We start from the raw sequence: 20,226 nt of genomic DNA, 5'->3' as shown, positions 1-20,226 counted from the left end.
GGTAAAGGGGCCACAAACAGAAAATGCCCTTTTGAGGATTGTCACTTTATGGTAGGGATATCAGTGGAAGGCTTCAGTTCTTGGGGAGGATTATGTGAAGGTTCTGGTATATGGATCATAACAATTCCATATATATATATATATATATATATATATATATATACACACACACACACACACACACACACACACACACACTGTATATATATGGTTGTTCTGTACATGAACAAAACCCATTGTAAATAAACTTTCCAACCTTGTGTTTGATTAATCTGTGAGTTTTGCAGCTCAAGTAGATGGTTTCTTTGCAAATAAATGCTGGCAGGATTGTACCCAGTTTCCTTAAAGCATCTCCAGATAATCAGTGAATGGATGCCTGAACTGTGTTTAGTTCCTTAAAGTCCCATATAAAGAAATCAGTAAAATACAGTATACACTCTACATGCAATGAATAAGAGGGGATAGCTATAGCATTATTAAACCCTTTGAGGAGAAGTGAACAGTGTTGAAGGAAATAACACTCAACCTTTAAAGAACTCAAAAAATATAAAATAAAAATTTAGGCTAAAATCCTAAACATACTTATTATGGAGTAAGCCTTACCAAACATAGCCAGTTTTACTTCTAAGTAAGCATGTACAGTGGTACCTCAGGTTACATACGCTTCAGGTTACATACGCTTCAGGTTACATACGCTTCAGGTTACAGACTCCGCTAACCCAGAAATAATGCTTCAGGTTAAGAACTTTGCTTCAGGATGAGAACAGAAATCATGCTCCTGCAGCATGGCAGCAGCAGGAGGCCCCATTAGCTAAAGTGGTGCTTCAGGTTAAGAACAGTTTCAGGTTAAGAACGGACCTCCGGAACGAATTAAGTACTTAACCCAAGGTACCACTGTATCGGGTTGAATTGAAAGGGTTATTGAAACAACAGTGTGTTACTGTGCATGCGGAGAGGATCATCTTTCAAACTCTCCCTGGTTTCATCCTCAAATTGGCAGGAGTAATTCCAGTGACTGCCTCATTTTAGAAATCTTTTTGAAACCTATTACAAACCAACAAAAAAATCTCAAGCAGCACAAGTACGGAGGAGAGAGAATTTATGCCACTCATTACCAATCACATCACAGGTAATATTCAATAGCCCACTCGTTACCATCCATATCACTTGATTGACACTCATACCATCACACTGCTTATATGTGGCAGCCACAAAAGCAACAGATGTACTGTCTGTGGGGGGAAATAGCATTTTCTATGGTGATGGTTAGATTTATGTCATGCCCTTCCAGCACACTTGCATTTCTCAGGGTGGCTTACAGAAGATAAAAACAATAAAATCAACATGTACAAAACATTGCAAATTCAGTGGTTCAGCGTCCCTTCAACAAAAGAAATTAGTAATGGTTGGTTGGTTGTGTGTTTGTTGCACTAAAATCTGATTGGCTGGAAAAGCCACTAGTGTAATGAAATAAAAAATAAGGACAGATATCAAACCAGTCATTTTTTTTAATTAAATCTGCAGGATCTTACTACACACAACAAATTATTAATATTGCCTAAGTTAATAAAATAGCTGGACATTTTTTCCCCACTTAACATTTGTATAGAAATGAGTGGTGATATTTCTCACACTCAATGGCAGCGAAAGGCCTATCCTAAATTCTTGAAATGATTGCTTAGCATTGAAGACTGCAGTCTGGCATTAGTCACATGCCATTAAGTCCCACTGACCTCACAAGTACTTAAACGTATAAAATAGGGTGCATCTGATGCAGCATTGCAGCAAAGGGTTGTACTTTTCATTCTCAAATGGGAAAAACTGGTTTCCATGCAAAAAGAAGCATTCTTTCCACATCCAGAACTTAAAAGAATGGGAGTCCCATTTTCCTTGCTCCCCTCCCCACCTCCTGACATTATCCCATCTTGCATTAAAGTTGGGAACATGGTCTCAATAGCGTAAACAGAAAGGAAGAAAATACCCCAAACCCATTTCGTTGCACAACCTAGTCTGCAAGTGTCGAAGCCATAATATTGGTTTACATGTCACTACTATATTTCCAGTCAAGAGAATCCATTGTTATTTTATATTGTTTCTCCAGCTTCCACCATCACTTCAGAGAATGTCAGTTTTATCACCAAAGCATGACTGCTAACAGAAATCCACCTGCCTGCTACTGTCCCAGTCCCCAATCTGCAATTGTACATGATGAGGTGCCTGTATATTCTGTTGTATTCCCCCCTTTCCTTAGACAAAGCACATAGATGTTGTGAGTGATAATCTCCTCACCACAGCTAGGTATTTGTGTCACCCATGAGATGGATTTGGAGACCATGAGGCACAAGTGAGCTATATCATCCCATTGATCTTAGTCCACTCATAGATGTCCTGCTCACAGACTATGTCTGAGTTGATGAGAAGGTATCTGTCACCGACACAAAAGTGTTTCTGGCAAGCGGCGCACTTGAAGCATTCCAGGTGGTACACTTTGTCTTTTACTCGCATCGTCATCTCATAGGCCCGGATCCGCTTGTCACAGGAGGCACAGAGACCATCTTGGCCGAAAAGCCTTTAGAGAGGGGAAAAGAAATTCAAGAACCTTCAGGAGTCAGATTATCAAATATATTTCTAACTGCGTAAAGTACAAGGAATGTTGCTTGCTCATTTGGCTGCGTTTTGTGAAGACAAAATAGATTTGTGTAGAAGGACACCCAGAAATTTGTGAAGGGAGAAAGGGTAATGGAAAAGGTGAATGAGGATTCTAATGTTCTCACGATGATTGCCAGTTAGTATTTTCCTCCAGTCTGTTGATTGAAATATTGGCTTTGTCTTAATATGGATTTGTAAGCAATCAAGATGCATTTGTAGGTTCTAATAAAAGCATGTTGAAGTTCATAGAACCATTTTAATAAAAATGAATTACAGCGGATTCTGTGAACTGCTAGAAATTCTAGTTTAAATCCAAAAGTTTTATAGGATCTTTTATTTTAGCACAGGCGTAGGTAACATGTTACCTCCCGGTAATGTTGGATGACCACTTCCATCAGAACCAGCCAGCATGGCCCACGGTCAAGAGATAATGGCAGTTGTAACCCAACAATTTATGGAAGGCACCATGATGACTAAACCTGTTTTAGCATATTGCAGCCTCATGAAGACACCCCCATAGAGACCACCATTATGGTGCTATGTTTTCAAGGGTTTATCAGTGTAATGTGCAAGATACATATGGATAGCATGTGCTTCCAGATAATTAATTAATTTAGGCTACCGCCTGCTGAGTTTGCAAAAATCTAGTTTAATATTCCAGTAGATGATTATATATTGTACTGGGAATCAGAGGCCAATATAAATTTGCAATGTTTTTTGCAATCGCACACATTTCAGAAAGGGCTTGTCAGTTTCCAACGCTGTGCTCATCATACAAAAAGCAGAGTGCTTGGTTTTTGGAATACAGTACAATCCCTAGAAAGAAAACTGTCATCATTTCCCTGGCCTTCCAGGAGATGTCACTGTTCATTGCTTCCTAGTCACTGTAACAACTGCTACATATGGATTCTTTTTTTTTTTTTTTAAGGTGGCACTAAAGAACCACCTTTGAATGCATCACTTGTGATAGTGGATTAAAAAGAGGAAGAGGGACTGTTTTAAAACAGACACACACACACACACACACACACACACGTTCCAGGCAATGTAGGCTTTTACATTTGAATTACAGATGTGGGAAATGCCAAAGCCAATTTAACGGCCTGTGTCTATGAAATTCTTCATTAGCAGACACAGATAATTAACACATTATGCTGTGAAAAGACGGAACACATCCAATTACAAGGCACAGAAAATGCATTAATTTAACAGCCCATATTTTCTGCCATTACAGTGAGAAAATATTCAGCTAGTGGAAATAGGGCTGAATTCTTTTCAGGATGTTGCACGTACACTGGTGATTTACTGCATATTATTACTTTACGCAAATGCAGTCCTACTCAAGCACAACTGCTACTAGAAAAAGCTCTGAAGTGGGATAATTGGGTAGGTTAGCACTTTATTCCTCCCCATTGCCCACTGACCCACACACCCCTGTGAATTTTTGAGGATGCTAAATACATCTAGCTATAAATAAAGTGTTTCTCCCCCCTCATGGCTTCATGGAATCATACATATGAAGTACAAAAGAGATGGCAAACAATCAAGATTCTTGATTTGTAGAAGAACATAGTTATTCTTTTATTCACAACTAACGGGGGGGGGGAATTGTTGATTCTATTTTTAAAAGTAGAAAATGCAGACAGGATCCTAAGAAAAATTAACTGTGTACATAGTGTCTTATGAATAGTGATGGAAGGATCCATCAATTCCAATTTTCTTGGAATAATTTCCAATGTTCCTGATTTTTCCGATCTTAATTCCAATTTTCCACATTTCTGCAGCAATTTGTGACTTTTTTTTTATTACAAAAAAATCTTCATGGAAATTATCCAGCATTTTAGAGTAATTTTTTCCCTAATAAACATATTTTGTATGCACACATTTTTGCAAGCAATTTCTCCTCATATAGTGTGTGTGTGTGTGTGTGTGTGCGCGCACACACACACACACACACGGTTTTCAGTTATATTTTCAGTTAAATATTCATTTTTTGCACATTCCCCCCTAATGTATGCATTTTTGCACACATTTTTTGGTTAGATAACTGCATCACAAAATTTGGAGAAGTGTGAATTTTAAAGAATGGCTGTGCTTGAATTCTCATATTGTTCCGGAAAGTGTGGAATTTGATAAATTTGGCTTTAAATATGAATGCAACTGACTTTCTCCCCCATCCTTAGTTATGAACACTAGTTTTATATCTCTTTACAGTTCATTCAGCCCAAGGTTACACCCAATTCAGGAAAAGCACATGTTTAAGTGCCTGATTTTAAACCTTTGGACTGGTAATGTGCCTACCTGTGATGCTGGCATAGTTCTTCCTCCCTTCCCCTTACCATGCCATACTGTGTCTCAAATATCAGTAGTCAGCCTACAAAGTGGAGCCTTGCATAAGACTGGACAGCAATTTATGGAGAAGGTTCTTGCGAGCCTGAAGTTCTCCCCGCCTCCTCATTTTAACTGACAAGGAACTTATCCAGACTTGGCTTTGAGACTAGTCAGTTTCCAACTACTGTGTCTTATACCTCTTCTGTGCAGACTGAGCCCAGATCTTGCACTAGAGTTTTAAGCGTAGACCTACCTTCATTTTTAAAAGGAAGGAAGGAAGGAAGGAAGGAAGGAAGGAAGGAAGGGTTATGTTATGGTGGCTGGTATACCTGAGATAGTCTCTTCGGCACAGTTTCCTGCCCAGTTTATAATATAGCCGCCTTCCCACTTCTCCAAGTCTGCACCCGCATAAGTCACAGCTAAGGCAGTCTTCATGCCAGTACTGGTCGATGGCTTTCAGGAAGTAACGGTCCCCAATGTTCTGTTGACATCCTCCACATGTTAACAGAGAAGGGGGGATTTGGAGCACCTCATCCACTGGCTCCCTGGAGGAAAGAGACAGCCTTTAGAATACACTAATCCAGCCAAACCAACCAACTCATAGTCTAATCAGAAAATCTTCAGTCTTATTTTTCTCCCGTTGTTAATTTAAATTAATTTAAATTTTATATACTGCCCTTCATCAAAAGACCACACAGTATTATATGGATGTTATATTAAAACATGACATGATATCCATACAATACAAAAGATAAAATAATTACATAAATGCAATTCATAATAAGAAATGTACAGTAAAAGAGACACAATTTCTTCCCAGCAATAAACTCTACAGCTCAACCCCTATAGAATACAGAGTCTCCTAACATATGTTATTGTTTGGTTAGGGTTATGCGTACATGGTTTAAAATCCTGAGAATCTCATCTCTTTAAAATAAAGTTTCTGTTCCTTAAGAATGAAAGGTAAGTGTGGAAAAGTAGGAAATGCTTGCAGAAGCCTCACATTCCAGAATGTAAGATCCCCAGTGGTAAATGGACTTGGTGACCTGCATAACCTCTTGCCTTTACTCATAGCTAGCAAATGTATGGAGGGAAAGCTCAATTTATATAATTTATACTAATGTAAAGTCTAGCCTATTTCAGTGAAAAATCTTGGAATGAATATGCATGCAGAATATATACGCTGCCCTAACATATTTTCTTTTAATTAATGTAATTAATTAATTCATGTAATTAATTAATTTTAATTAATTTGCAATACTTAATATACCAATGAAAATGGGAAAAGAATTTGTTTGGATTACTTTTGTTTTGGTCCAAATTCAGTCCAACATCTATTACAAATAATATCTACGTACAGCTGTAATTAACGCACTGCAAACTTGTGTCAAAAAGGATTCCCCACCCCCACCCCATGAGTCCTGTGGCAATGAATTTGTGGACAGTATAAAGAAAAACTATAAGTAGCCAAATCATTAAGTAATTAATATTTTCTTAAGTCTTTAAGAAAAACCATTGCTGTTCAATTTGTTTCCCTTTCCTACTCTGCTACATACATCAATGTTTTCACTGCTGTGATGAATATTTTCAGACATTTTAATAACATTTGTAAAGAATGCCATACAGGTATGATACCTTGACTATCAATATTCATATGACACTTGAATGTGAAGAGTTATTTAGCACCATAGTCTTACAACAACTGTGTGAGACTGGTAACTTTTATACCCATTTCATAGCTTAACCAGTGTGAGGTACATTGCCTTGCCTATGTCCATTTAGCAGATCTACTGCTGAGGCAGGACCATGGCTGCAATCCTTTGCACACTTACCTGGGAATAATCCCACTGAACACACCAGGACTAATTTCTGAGTAAGCATGTGCAGAATTGCACTGCATGTCATCAAATGATATGGGGAGTTTTCAAGGACATGTCCTGATAAGTACAGGGTTTCCCCCAGTAGGTTTTCTCTGATATTTATTTTGTTATTTATTTATTGAATTTATACTATACCCTTCCTCCCTAGGGCAGCCGTTGTAGTTGATATTATGTGCGAATGAGGATGAGAAGGCTAGAAAATGAATATAGCCCCATGCTTCAGAATACTGAATGCTATTAACTACTTCCTCCAATAGGAACCATAGGTATTGAGTGTTGACAGGAGTGGGGCCAAAATGGAGAGAAATATGATATTGGTATGCTTAGGAAAACTGAGAGTTGCATAATTTAATTTTTAAAAAAATCTATGGGGGCAGTCCCTTAAAAAATGCCCAGCAAGGAATGAGCATGCTCAGTAACCACAGAATGATGAGTGCAAATTCCAAAAGAAAACAAGAGTTATGGAATGCCCTACTTTTCCACCTTATGGCATCCTGGAAGATAGTTTCACTAGCTGGCTGGCACACTGAACCACAACACCTCAATTAGGGCCAATGACATACTTCAACATTTTGCTGTAGGCCCTCCTTCTAAATGCCCAAAGTGAGTCCATACATATCAGTAACTTGTAATAGTTCCTGATTCCAAGGTAGAACCACCTGTTATTGAGACTCAAGACCTCCTTAAAAGTCACTGTAGTCTAAAAAAAATTGGAGTGCACCAGGTTGAAAAGGCTAATTTAAAGCAAGGACATTTATCTTTTGCCCCTGCCTACATAATGAGAGTGCTTTTCAAACATACCTGCACCCTGAATCTGACCGCAGCGTGGGAGATGGTTTTGTGTCAATGGCCCCCACAGTTAGCTTTGCCCACCTGATTGCCTTATAGCAGTGCCTTCCAATGAGCTCATCAAAAGAGTCCACTGTCCAGCTGTAATATTTAAAAAGGTGCAATGGGCAGAAGTATCTTCAAGGCTTTTCCCCATATGCATTTGTCTGTGGACTGAAATAGGTTTTTTTAAAGTTATTCAGTCCTGTACTAACTTTAGTTTATAGGAAAGAATAAATAGAAAACTCTTTGAGTCTAGGTCCTTATGCCATCAAAATGGCACCATGCATGTATCAGGGGAAGGTATCAGCAGCCTCAGGAAAATCTCTAGGTTTGCAGAAGTCAAAGCATCTTCAAGAGAAAAGAAAACACTTAGGGCTGTAGGAACCACCTTCCCAAACAATGGGCATGGAATGCTTACTGATAGTTGGAATCAGCAGGTCCTGATTGTTAATAATAGTCATCTTCTTTTTTTTCCAGAGACCGCTAACAAGAGTAACATCATATACATATGGGAAGATTCAGCTCCAAATTATTCACTGTAGCATGGTATTCTCAAGAAACAATGCACTTTTCACCCCAGGGAAAAATATTATTTGGGACTGGGGGCAGGGGTGGGGACAAGGTAAAATAATGACTGGATAAAATAAGAGAGAGGAGAAAATACATTTCTTAATGTAAATGTATTATCTCGCTGAAAGCTTCTTTGTTCCCTGGATATTCCATTTTGCAATTGCTGTTGAGAATTATTCCCAGCAAAACGCCAGCAGCCTGCACAGTCAGCAACTCACAGCAAGATATTTTAGCACATGTTTAACCTTAAGCTCATAAACATTGCCATGGAGGAAAAATAAAACCCTCACATTTTCAAAGTTAATCACGTGATTTACTGGCTTACATTATGCCTCTTGCTCAAACCATTAACAACGTTCCTTTTGCCTTTTTGCTCAGGACAGTTTTTATGCTAAATAAGTTCATTTGAGTCTCTCTCTCTCTTACAGATACCACTTACACTACATATGAATGATCATAATGCAGGATGAACGTTTGGAACTAAATTCAAATGTACATTCTAGTCAAAGTAGATGCAACATTGGCCTCTCTAAGTGCAGACCACTTTAAGTCTGTAAAAAGGCCCAGTGGAACTTCTCAATTAAAAGTTATGTGATGCAGTGTTGCCAACAAGAGATAACTGCAATGTAGGCTTTGGCAAGTCCAAGATGTTCCCATTCCTGCTACCACATACCTCCCACCAGCAACTCCATAACCCCAGACTGGGTCCAGTTTGAGTAAAATCCTGAGGTAAAAGCCTTCTCTCCACTGCCCCAATCTTCAATGAAATCTTTGCCCACCAGCAGCCATCTAATTTGTCAGCCTCATATTCAACTTAAAAAAAAAATTAGAAGTGGGCAGTTTCCCATCCAGATCACAGTCAGATTGAGGCTCTACTCCTCTGAGGTAGTCTGGGTAGCCATATTCTCTCAGTTGAAGGCAGGCATTTCCTCCTTTCTCAACCAAATCTATGTGACGAGAAGGCTATGTCTCACCCACCCTGCTCCTGATTTTTCTTTAATCCCTGTTTACCAACTGGTACAATAGATTCCCAAATGCTCACAATAATAACAGCTAAATTCTAAGGCAGCGAGAGGACTTATATGTTACACTCAAGGAATAAGTAAGCTGTGTTACTATATCTCTCTAGGCTCTCAAAAGCAATCTCACAAGAAACAAGAATTTAACATAATGAAAAATGATTCAACTCCCTCAAAAACACTATTCAAAGAAGTAAAACTTCCTCAAGTCGCATTTATCTGAAAAATAAATACGGCTGCATCTTGTCTACGTAAAGCTTGAAAGATGATCAAGTTCTCAAGGCATTTCATACTAATTCTTGATTTGCCGTTATGAAGAAACACCTCCTGATTCCATACCTATATAGCCATGTGAGTGTGCTACTGAATTATTTCACTATTCACAGCTGCTATTTCTGCACACAAATCTATTTTAAATGATGTTTTAGCACACTAGTCTTTTATGGAGAATGCTGTCAGTGAAGACAGTAGCAATTTCTTTCAGAAAGAACAGAGGTTTTTTTTGTTGTTGTTCATGACTTGTCATGACTTGTCATGAAAGCAGGCATATATTTTAAAATGCATAGGATTGAGAAAAGAGGTGTGGGAGTTCCTGAACCAATACCCAGAAACTATCTCCAAGATATCCTACAAGTCTGCATAAACAGGTACAGGAAGGTTTTGTTTGCACAACTGTTGTGCAGTTTGGAATGGTTCTTTAAGATCAGTTTCATGTCCTTTTATCCCAAAACAATGGGGGACTTTTACAATAGTGGGAGGAGGAAATGTTCATAATAAACTTTATGTTCTGGAATGCCGTATGCCATAATGATACACTGAAAATAGGTGTTAGCTGAATCTCAAGCCCCCTCCTTTGCTGGCAGTTTTGAAAGATTAACGGCACAATCCTATACATGTCTACTCAAAATTAAGTCCCACCGAGTTTTCAGAGGATTGCTCTTAAGTAAATGGATATATAGGACTGCAGCCTAAAATATGAATAAGGAGCTTTAACATAGCAGGGGGAAATAGGGAACGGAGCAACTGTAACATATGCACAATGTTTCAGTCGGTACATATGATATATAAGTCTCTGTAAAAGTATCTGAAGTGGATGAGGCCAACAACTGATTCTTACCACACTTAATATAAGAGTAAATTCAACGGAAATTAATATAACCTATTTTTCGGAAAGCAGAGACAGACTGGTCTGCAAGGCTTTCCAACTCTGATCAAAAACCTATGCACTGTTTTCTGCTTGTGGATTCATTTTACAGTATTTCGGTGGTACTTACAGTACAATTCTAACCATGTCTATTCAAAAGAAGCCCCTATTGAATTCAAGGGTGCTTGGTACATGATAAGAGGGCTTAGAATTGCAGCCTTAAGCCGGTATAACCGAGCACAGAATCACATCCTGTTTTTTTTTCTTGATACCTCATGAGAACAACTGACAGAAGAATTAAATATACACATATATTTAATTAAGCAGGGACGTTAAAAGTTAAAATAAGATTTTCTTGCTAGAATACCACAAAGCTACTGTGGTTTAGACAAATAAAATATGACCACCCTAAATAGAGACATATAGCTTGAATCCGACATCTGTTTACTCAGAAGTAAGTCCCACCAAGTTCAATGGGACAGGTAGGTGCCTAAACTTTAAAAGCCCAGTTCAGTGGCAGTGCTAGTGATACAGCAAATTAATCATCTCTGCAATTATGTATATCTGCATTTGTTTGAGAGTACAGCAAGATCTTCATGGTAAGAAGTCTACTAGGAAATCCAAATTCTATACTAACTTAAACATTTATTTATTTTTACTTCTTTAATAGCTACTGCTGGGGTTGTGAGTGACAGCAACCACTCCCCCCTCTTCTGATCTCGCTTGTGGCTCATGCACAGAAACTCTCTTGCTGGACATTTTGTTCCAAGTTTCAAACTGGTGGCTTGCATTATGAAAATGTGGAAGTTGAGCGCGAGCACACACGCATCTGATAACAACCTTGACCTTTCTAGTCTAATCAGCCAGTGTGTAGCCCGGCAGGGAGGAGAAGAAGAAAGAGAGGCACTGTAGGCAAACTTGGGCTTTTGTAAAACGGGAGTCTCCCAAGCCCTATCCCTCTGAAGCCACTTTCATCAGCATCACCTAATCGGCAGGACCTGATGCAAAGGCGTTTGCGACCCCAAATGCCCGCTCCTTTCTCCCCTCCCCACTCCCGCCCTCAGCAGGAGCTGGATAGGAAATCTGGTGGCTCTGGTAATTGGCCTCCGACTCAAAATGGGGAACTTGCCTGTGGCTCTGGGTTTCAGTTACCATCCCTGCGAGTAGCAGGCAGGCTGGCTTAGTGCGAGCTTAATGAGATCTTTCCTAGTCCTTGCTGCACACTCCACCCGTATTCACAACGTGATCGCGGTACAGGGACTGGATCGGGATGGGGAGAGCGGGGTCTCTGAAACACACCTAGTAATCTGGAGAAAGGAAGATGCAGCCCCCATCGTATTTATTTCTGTCTCTCTCCAAATGGCACTTTCTCTTATGCCAGCGCTCATAATCAAAATCATATTAATAATAATAGTCATTATTCTCCCCCCCCCACAACAATCCAGCCCCACGGATTGCCCAGAACCCGTCTCCATTCCAAGGCAAAGTTGGCCCTAGCTCTGGAGATGCGAAGCTGGAGGGGACTTGGGGGGGGGGGGACAGGGAGAGGAGGTCACTTACTCGGAGGGCTCGAGGCTTTTCCTTTCGATGGCCGAGGACATTGGCAGCTCCGGAGTCCTTTGTAGTTCGCCGGTGGGTTGGTCTGCGCCGAGATCTGCCCCCACAAAGGCTGCCTGCTCCTGAATGCCTGCTCGCTACCCGCGGCAGAGTGGCACCTCCGCCCCCCTCCCGCTCCCCAAGGACATTCGCAGGATTTCCTCCTGTAGCACCAGAGAGAGAGAGAGGTGGGCTGGTGCGTGCTGGATGCTGCTCCTGCGACGATGCCTCTCCTGCAAGCGAGCGCGCCTAGCTAACCCTTAGGATCTAACCTCCCATCCTGGCTGCGCCGACGCTCCTCCTGCTCAGGGGGCGCGAGCGACCGGGGCAGAGAGAGGCTGGAGCTGCTGCTGCTGCTGCCGCCGCCGATTGCTCCGCGCCGCCGTCTCCCGAGCTGTCACTGCTGCTGCTGCTGCTGCTGCGTTGGATCCCGGAGTCTCCTCTGCTGCTTGCCTTAGGTTTGCTGCCTGGGCAGCTCCGGGCGCGCTCGAGAGAGGGGCTCCTGCTCCGCAGAGGAAGCTGCCAGGATCTCCACCAACAGCACCATCCCCATTATAGTCGAAGTTGCTGCTATTATTACCCCACTACTACTGCTACTACTACTATTATTATTGAAGCTGGCTCCGCGGTCTGTCCTCTCTGGTTTCACATCCTCTTTCCTGCTCACGATTCAAATACAATAGAAGGAAATGACACTTAAAGAGACAGCTGTCTATTTCTTAACTGGGCTCCTGGGGATTCAAGCAAGCCCGAACAGCAGCATCTCTCACGACTGAGTTGGCTCCTTAAAGGGCCAGTCTCTCTCTCTCTCTCTCTCACACACACACACAGGGGGGGGGGGGATGCTGGGACTCTGCTTAAAAAAAGGAATGTGCTGGTGTCTTTTTAATTGAACCATGCAACCATTTGCTAGCAAATCAAGCTAATTGAAAGTTGCCTAATAGGTTAGGTTCATGTTTAAGTGCCCAGTATTCATTAACCACAGCACTGCCTGAGGTCAAAAGTGTGTCCGTGGGAGGACACATAAAACTGAAGAATTATCTTCCTGCTTCAGATCTCATGAAGCGTATTGACTTTTGCATGTGCATGGTCCTACAGCTTGAACATGGATGACCACTTGGCAAATTCACTGCATGAAAATGAGTGACAGGCTAGAATAGGAAGCAGTGTTTCTGCCTATCATCTATCTACCTATCTTCAAGTTCCAATAGATATACCTTCAAAAGGACGTGGATAAAGGAATGAGCAAACACCTAGGAACAAGTAATGGAAACGGCTCTATCATAATCTTTTCCAGCCTCTCTCAGCAACCCCTCTTCAGGCAAGATGATTCACTCACACAGTGAAGTGATCGGCATTGTTTATAAAATTAAGCTTCCCTGTAAAAGTACAGTCACAGCACCATGTGACTGTCAACTAGATGAGGCTGTCTGCTCTGGTGATTCCAATATAAGTGAAGAAAAAAGACCAAAAGTTGTTAGTGAAAAAATACCAGATAATCTCCTGATATTTATTTATTCCCTACACAACCCCCCCCCCACAAAATAAAGATGCCCATTTACAATTGCTTAACTACATTCAGCCCCTTGAGCTTCCATTCAAAGTACTGGGGAATAATGGCAGGACCTCCTCTAAAGGCCAGTGGCTCCAGATGTACAAAGCTCTCTTGTGGGCTTCACTGGGCATTGGGTCTGGCCCTAGTGCCTCTTTGTTTGCTTCAACCAGCAGATCATTAGGAAACAGCTGGTGTTTAGGTAATGGTGCTCCTGGAGCCTTCACTTTCTGAAAGTTCTTCCCCATTAATTGCACACATTTGTGGGTACTCAGGAATGAAGGAATGAATACGGTCAAACTAGCTACCATCCATTTCATGTAATTATAGAGTCTGCTGGTCTCTGATTGCATGATTGTGCCAGATAACCATTCATAGTACCTTCTCCACTACAAGAACAAAACATTTGCACAACTGTTGAAAACCAGCTGCAAGCCAGTGGTGGAGAGGTATGCTCCTCAATAGGCACCCATTATTGCCAGTTTTCTAGTACCCTTAATGTGCATTCATTTTCACTTTCAAAACATGCACGAGGTGCCATTCATACACTACACCATGTGATTAAAGAATATCCACTTAGCGGGAAATGTTTCAGAAAATGCATGTGAGCTATCTCAAGTATCGTGGTACCTCAGGTTACATACGCTTCAGGTTACATACGCTTCAGGTTACAGACTCCACTAACCCAGAAATAGTACCTCAGGTTAAGAACTTTGCTTCAGGATGAGAACAGAAATCATGCTCTGGCGGCGCAGCGGCAGAGGCAGTGGGAAGCCCCATTAGCTAAAGTGGTGCTTCAGGTTAAGAACAGTTTCAGGTTAAGAACGGACCTCCGGAACGAATTAAGTACTTAACCCGAGGTACCACTGCATATGCATATCTCTATGCTTAAAGTCTGTCCTAAAGAGGAGGAACAAGAGCTTAGGACAGCAGCATGGACTGGGGTTTAGGATTGTTCAGTCTGAGAACATACTAAATTACAGTCAGTTAATGTAAGCTATGTACTGTCAGGTCAGAAGGTGAAATAAACAATAAAGGCAAAGTAAGTTAAATGTTGGGGATGTGGGGGGTAATGTTTTAGCAAAGAAATGTGTTAATATTTTAGCTATTTAATCTACATGGGAATTGAGGACCTATGTAAGTATTTCAAATTCTTTTAGGAAGCAGTTACAAATACATTTTTAATTACCGTATTTTTTGCACCATAACACTCACTTTTTTCCTCCTAAAAAGTAAGGGGAAATGTCTGTGCGTGTTATGGAGGGAATGCCTACGGGTGGCATGCCTACAGATTTTCCTCCTCTAAAAACTACGTGCGTGTTATGGTCGGGTGCGTGTTATAGAGCGAAAAATACAGTATTTTTAATGATTCATGGTGGATCTGTTTTACTTTTAGGACTTTGGACTGCTTTCATATATTTTTTGTGAATGTGTTCCTGAGGGTTGGGAAGCCTCTGGAACAGAATGGGGCATGTTGTGCAGAGAAGCAATGTGTGTGTGTGTGTGTGTGTGTGTGTGTGTGTGTGTAGTGCTGGAGAAAATCAGTTGCCCTAACTTACAGAAGCATAAACACTTTCTGCTCAGTCAAAGCCACCGTTGAGTTGGATTCAACAGCAGCTGCCTCCTGGAGGCAATTCTTTTCTTAGGTCTCTTAAAAAACCTTGAAACACATTTTTAAAACTACAAATAGTTTATAATATAGTTTGTGAATTTAAGCAAGAGAAGTTGCTGAATGGATAACTTGCAAAATAACCCACGACTGCAAGCTTCAAGCCACTTACTGTATTAAACAGACTTGGCAACTTCGCAGGAGAAAATGGTTGTTAAGTATATATTTGTCGGTGGATTCCGGGAAGATTTGAAGAGTAAGTGCATTATATATGAACCAATGTTCAGTGTTTTGGTATAAAAGTTTATTTAACAACAACAACAACCAAATATTGACCATTCTTCTGTTAACTACTGATAAACGGAAGAATTCCCCGTATCAGATCCTGGCCAGGGTCAGCGTTTCCTTTAGGCAGGGTGAGGCAAGTCAGACAGCACATGCTGGGGGTTAGAGAGCAGTGGGAGGCTCTGGTGGACAGGGCTGTGTGCCACGTGCCCTGCAGTGCAACACCTAAGTGAGCTTGCTGCTGTCAGGTATGACGATGGATGATGCCGTCCTGTGGCTAACATCAAGCTTATCCAGTCAGCTTCTGGACACGGGCGCCATCTTGTCTTTCACCTAAAGCAGCAGAAAGTCGTTGTCCAGCTCTGATCCTCACAAAATGTCTAATAAAGCTAGAACTTGTATCTAAATCAGGTAATGGGGAAATTCAGGCCTGGGGGGAGAAATGTCACCCTCCAGGCCTCTCTGTCCAGCAGTCAGAACTCTCCTCACGCCACACTCCTCCCTGGTCTGCTTTGCACCCTCCTTGAGTTTTCGCATGCCTGGAATGTGCTCTGGAGCTCTGTGCATTTTACACTGGTACCTTGGGTTACATACGCTTCAAATTACATACGCTTCAGGTTACAGACTCCGCTAACCCAGAAACAGTACCTCAGGTTAAGAACTTTGCTTCAGGATGAGAACAGAAATCATGCTCCGGCAGCATGGCAGCAGCAGGAGGCCCCATTAGCTAAAGTGGTGCTTCAGGTTAAGAACAGCTTCAGGTTAAGAATGGACCTCCGGAATGAATTAAGTACTTAACCAGAGGTACGTGCCTTGAAAGAGACGGGTTTGCATAGAAACTAGCCTACTGTACAAAGGTGGAATTTACATTCATTACCCATGTCCATTTTTGTCTCTGGGCCTGCCCATTCTTTACATGTGACCCTTGGAAGCTTTTGTCCCATGCACACACACACCCTCCATCTTCAACAATTCCAAGATTGTTATTTTGCTAGGCACTTCAAAATCCTTTAGAAGTATTTCCAGTATCACAAAATCAGATTGTGAAGTTCCCACAGCAACCTAGTTCTGTGATTTGAAAATATATTTATATTTTGTGTTGTTTTCCTGTGGAGAAGTCTGGTGATGACAGAGAAGTATTTTGTTTGAACTCTCTGTTTTACAGATACAACTGCCACCAGAAGGAGGAGGAGAAAGATGGAAACTCATAATCAAATATCCAGCACTCCAGAGGATCAGTGTGTCATTCTTCTGTGTTTGGCAATTGAATTAAATCTGGTTAGGCAAACACTTATGCAGGAAATATTGCCTGGAGATAAAAGTTGTCATGGAGGCTTAAGTTACCTGCATCACAGAAACACAAAACAATGTTTAGGTTTCATGTGGCAGGTGGGGTTTTAAATCAGGCACCATCAGAAGGGCCCTTTTTTAAGGAGTGGACAAAGCTGTTGGGAAGCCAGAAGGTGTGTGTGCCCTTTACTCATGGGTGTACTTCAAGCTGCAATTAGCACAAATGACATTTTCTTTCTGAGTGGCATTTCCACTCATATCTAAAATAAGCTTGTTCCTTCAGCTTTCAATGGCAGCACGCAATGTCATTTCCCAATGGATTAAATAACAGGAAGCAAAATAAGCATTTTTACAACATTCTCAAGCCGACATGGATTAGCTGACTACTCTTTTCAAATGGAGGGAAAAAGAGACTGCAATGTAAGCTTGATTCACAGGAGCAAAATAAGATTTCTCTTATTATGTCAGATTTATAAGTAATAACTTTGCTGCTGTATTTCCCCCTTACTGAAAAATCTCCCTTTGTTAATGAATGGTATAGAATATGAAATGGAATTCTCCTTTCCAGCCATGAAGAATGCATTTTGATGTTCCTTCTCTTCTTATATATCATTCTTTTGGTCTGGCAGGTAAAGTAGCTTTTTCTGTTTCCATTACTGTACTATAATTCTACAGTAAATTCTATAGTAGTTTAAAGATTTATAGTTTTATCAGCATATCTTTAAAAAAAGGACTGAAGTTTTTCATGTTCTGTTTAAAACAACAAAGAAACATAATTCCCTCCCCCTCTCTTGATCTATCTTTGGTGAGACTCAGTGCTTTAAGGGGCTGTTAAGCTATAGATCTTCTTGTGCTGGGAATTAAGCAAGATGAGTTTCAGTTAACATTCATTAAGATGGATGATACTGTCTATTCTCTTTTGAAGCAAATCCTAGATGTTATTGATTACCTTTTGCATATGTGTGCCTGTGCAAGAAAAAGATCACCTCACCAACTGCTGATGGGCAAAAAGAGTTTTTGTGGGGTTTTTTGCAAACACACATTTGGTTTGGGGTGTATTTGCAAAGCCCTCTTCCTCTACTTAACAGATGGTAACTGAAGAAGCTCTGTTAATACTGATCACTGTATTAAACTGGCCTGAAGGATAAATGGATGCTGAATTCACAAGTGACACCCTGTTACCTCCAGCTTGAGCCAAAAAGGTGAATCAGAGCTGGCAGCACTAGTATTCCACAAATGTACATGATTAATGAAATCTCCCTTTACAGAATATTTAAATGAAGAAATACAGTAGGTATAACATCCAATTAATACATCTTTCATGTGGACAGATGCATCTGAAGAGCATGCATTTTGAATTGATAAAGACACATAAGAGTTCTCCTTAGATATTATGACAAAATGCACAAAGCAGAGTCAAATTTGCATCCATTTTCTCACTGCTTCCTTTGTAAAAGATGTGCCTCAAATGAACTCTCTTTAAAAGCATGCACATTTCTGTTCCCAAAGTGGAAAATTCCTGGATGGAGATTGGAAATTCATTATTTTTACAGTAAGAACAGCACCAAAATTAGGTATCTAAAGAATCACCTTCTCTCTTTTGAACCTGCTGTTCTGCCAAGATCATAATGTGAGACTCTGTTCCAGGCTTTTCTTTTGACAGGTGGATGCCAGAAGCAAGGCCTTTCCAGTGGTGACACCCCAATTGGGGCTCCTTAGCCACATTCAGCTTGCTAGCACTTTACTTTGGGGGGGGGTGTCCAACCAAAAACTGTTCTAATGATCTGCTCATTATTTTAACCAATGTTTACTTCTGCTGTTCTGTATATTTGTTATTTCAGATTGCATTGTTTCAAATCTGACTTTTTACATGTCATCTTGAACACTCCTCTTGTCAGAAAGTTGAAGTATCACATTTTGAAATAAACAGCACAATCCTATGCATATTTACCCAGAAAAGTATCACTGTGTTCAGTAGGGCTCACTCCCAAGTAAGCCTAAACACACACAAATCTAACTGCAATATTAATGTAACTGTCCCGCAGAAAAAAATGTATTGCTATAGAATTTCATACTCAGTCTGTTGACTTGAGGCATTATTGATTTGTTGTTGTCGTAGGCATAAAAGGGAAATCAAGCATCTTCAACTTAATTAGTGACTGGTTTGGCACAATAATTGCCTTTCACTTTCTTGTTTACTGCACTGTAGGGAGGAAAACTCTAGCGTAAATGGCATTTGGGAAGTGGGAGTCAGGCTTCTCCTCATCACGACTGGCAAATGTTGATGTACAGGAAATATCCTGGCTGAAAACAAGAATCCTTACCTTGAGCCTGCTGCTCTTACGCATATTTATTCAGAAGTAAAACCCATTGAGTTCACTGGGACTTACTCCAGGTAATTGTGCATAGGCTTGCAGCCTTACACATTAATCCTGTCCCAGTGCAGAGGAGAGGATTTGATGACCCTTTAAGTCCCTTGGAACACTATAATTCTATTGTTCTATTGTTGGCCATATACTGGCTGTGGCAAGCTATTACACCAACAATATCTATTGCATTACTCTGAACGATGCTGCTTTGGGGGCTCTCAAGTGTGAAAGGCAACATATAAAAACAATTCTTTCTTTTAAATCTGCTATCGTTTCAAGGCTCCTCAAAGCTCTTTTATCTGTTAACTCAGCGCACTACATCATTCCAAGTGCTCTTTTTCTCTCATATGTGGGAAACCTATGCTCTCTCTTTTCGCCTGCAGCTTTACAAGGGAAGAGCTGCTATGCGTCATTCTTTATAAGCTTAGTAGGAAGGGACAACCTGTTATGGAGCCTCGCCTGAGTAAAGAGAGCAAGATATAACACTAATTGCTTTGTAAAACAGGTGATGAATCATGATCCAGAGGATTTTGGAAAGCTTTCCATTATGCAGGGGTAGAGAACCTCTGGATGCTTTCAGGCTCCAACTCCCATCAGCACCAGGCAGCATGGCCAATAGACAGTGATGGTTGCAGGTGGAGTATCTAGCAACATCTGGAAAATCAAAGGTTCCACACCCTGGGCTACATACACACATTTTATCAAAGAATCAAAGGAGACTGAGTGCCTGCTTTTTCTGTTTAGTCCACACACAGTCTAGATCTTGTGCCTATCTTTTGCACCCGAAAAGCCCTTCTTGAGAAACTGGTTTCATTCTGAAAATAAAATCACACTGCAGATTGCTTCTGTATTACTCTGCAGTGTGACCAATTGAAAACAGATGTAGGCAGTCCCAACAGCAGCTGGGGGATGCAGGGAGATGTATCCACATATGCCCAATGATGTTGTGAGTGGGGATGTGCTAAGATTACAGCCACTGCTTCCTTCTTCACTTACCTGAGGCATATGCAGGGAGGAAAAGGAGTGGACAACCTAATAAAGAGGAGGGTTTTCAAATGCATATCAGGCAGCTACACCCACCCTTGTGGACAGCAGGATTTA

The 20,226-nt window shown here is 40.9% G+C and overlaps 2 protein-coding genes across 7 annotated transcripts in view; one reads left to right on the top strand and one right to left on the bottom strand.

The window, feature by feature from the left end:
- Nucleotides 1-1,490: 1,490 nt before the first annotated feature.
- Nucleotides 1,491-12,772, bottom strand: LMO2 (LIM domain only 2). Of its 2 annotated transcripts, XM_079974691.1 has the most exons (4): nt 12,474-12,772; nt 11,985-12,184; nt 5,310-5,525; nt 1,491-2,569 (listed from the first exon to the last, which is right to left on the bottom strand). In XM_079974691.1, exons 2-4 carry the CDS (start codon nt 12,023-12,025, stop codon nt 2,350-2,352), a joined length of 477 nt encoding a protein of 158 aa, XP_079830817.1. In that variant the 5' UTR covers nt 12,026-12,184; nt 12,474-12,772; the 3' UTR covers nt 1,491-2,349. The 2 variants fall into 2 exon arrangements, with proteins under 2 accessions (XP_079830817.1, XP_079830816.1); XM_079974690.1 differs by having other exon boundaries at nt 11,985-12,772.
- Nucleotides 12,773-16,711: 3,939 nt separating this feature from the next.
- Nucleotides 16,712-20,226, top strand: part of LOC307203256 (uncharacterized protein) — a 46,028-nt gene continuing 42,513 nt past the window's right edge. The window contains exon 1 of one of the 5 annotated variants that reach the window (XM_079953946.1): nt 16,712-17,176. In XM_079953946.1, the coding sequence (XP_079810072.1) occupies nt 17,153-17,176 (24 nt within the window). In that variant the 5' untranslated portion in view covers nt 16,712-17,152. The remainder of the gene's footprint in view (nt 17,177-20,226) is intronic. The other 4 variants (XM_079953945.1, XM_079953948.1, XM_079953944.1 and 1 more) reach the window with 4 other exon arrangements.

Source organism: Podarcis cretensis, assembly GCF_951804945.1.
Source record: "Podarcis cretensis genome assembly, chromosome: 1".
Lineage (NCBI taxonomy): Eukaryota > Metazoa > Chordata > Lepidosauria > Squamata > Lacertidae > Podarcis > Podarcis cretensis.
This window is presented reverse-complemented; position numbering and strand designations above follow the sequence as displayed.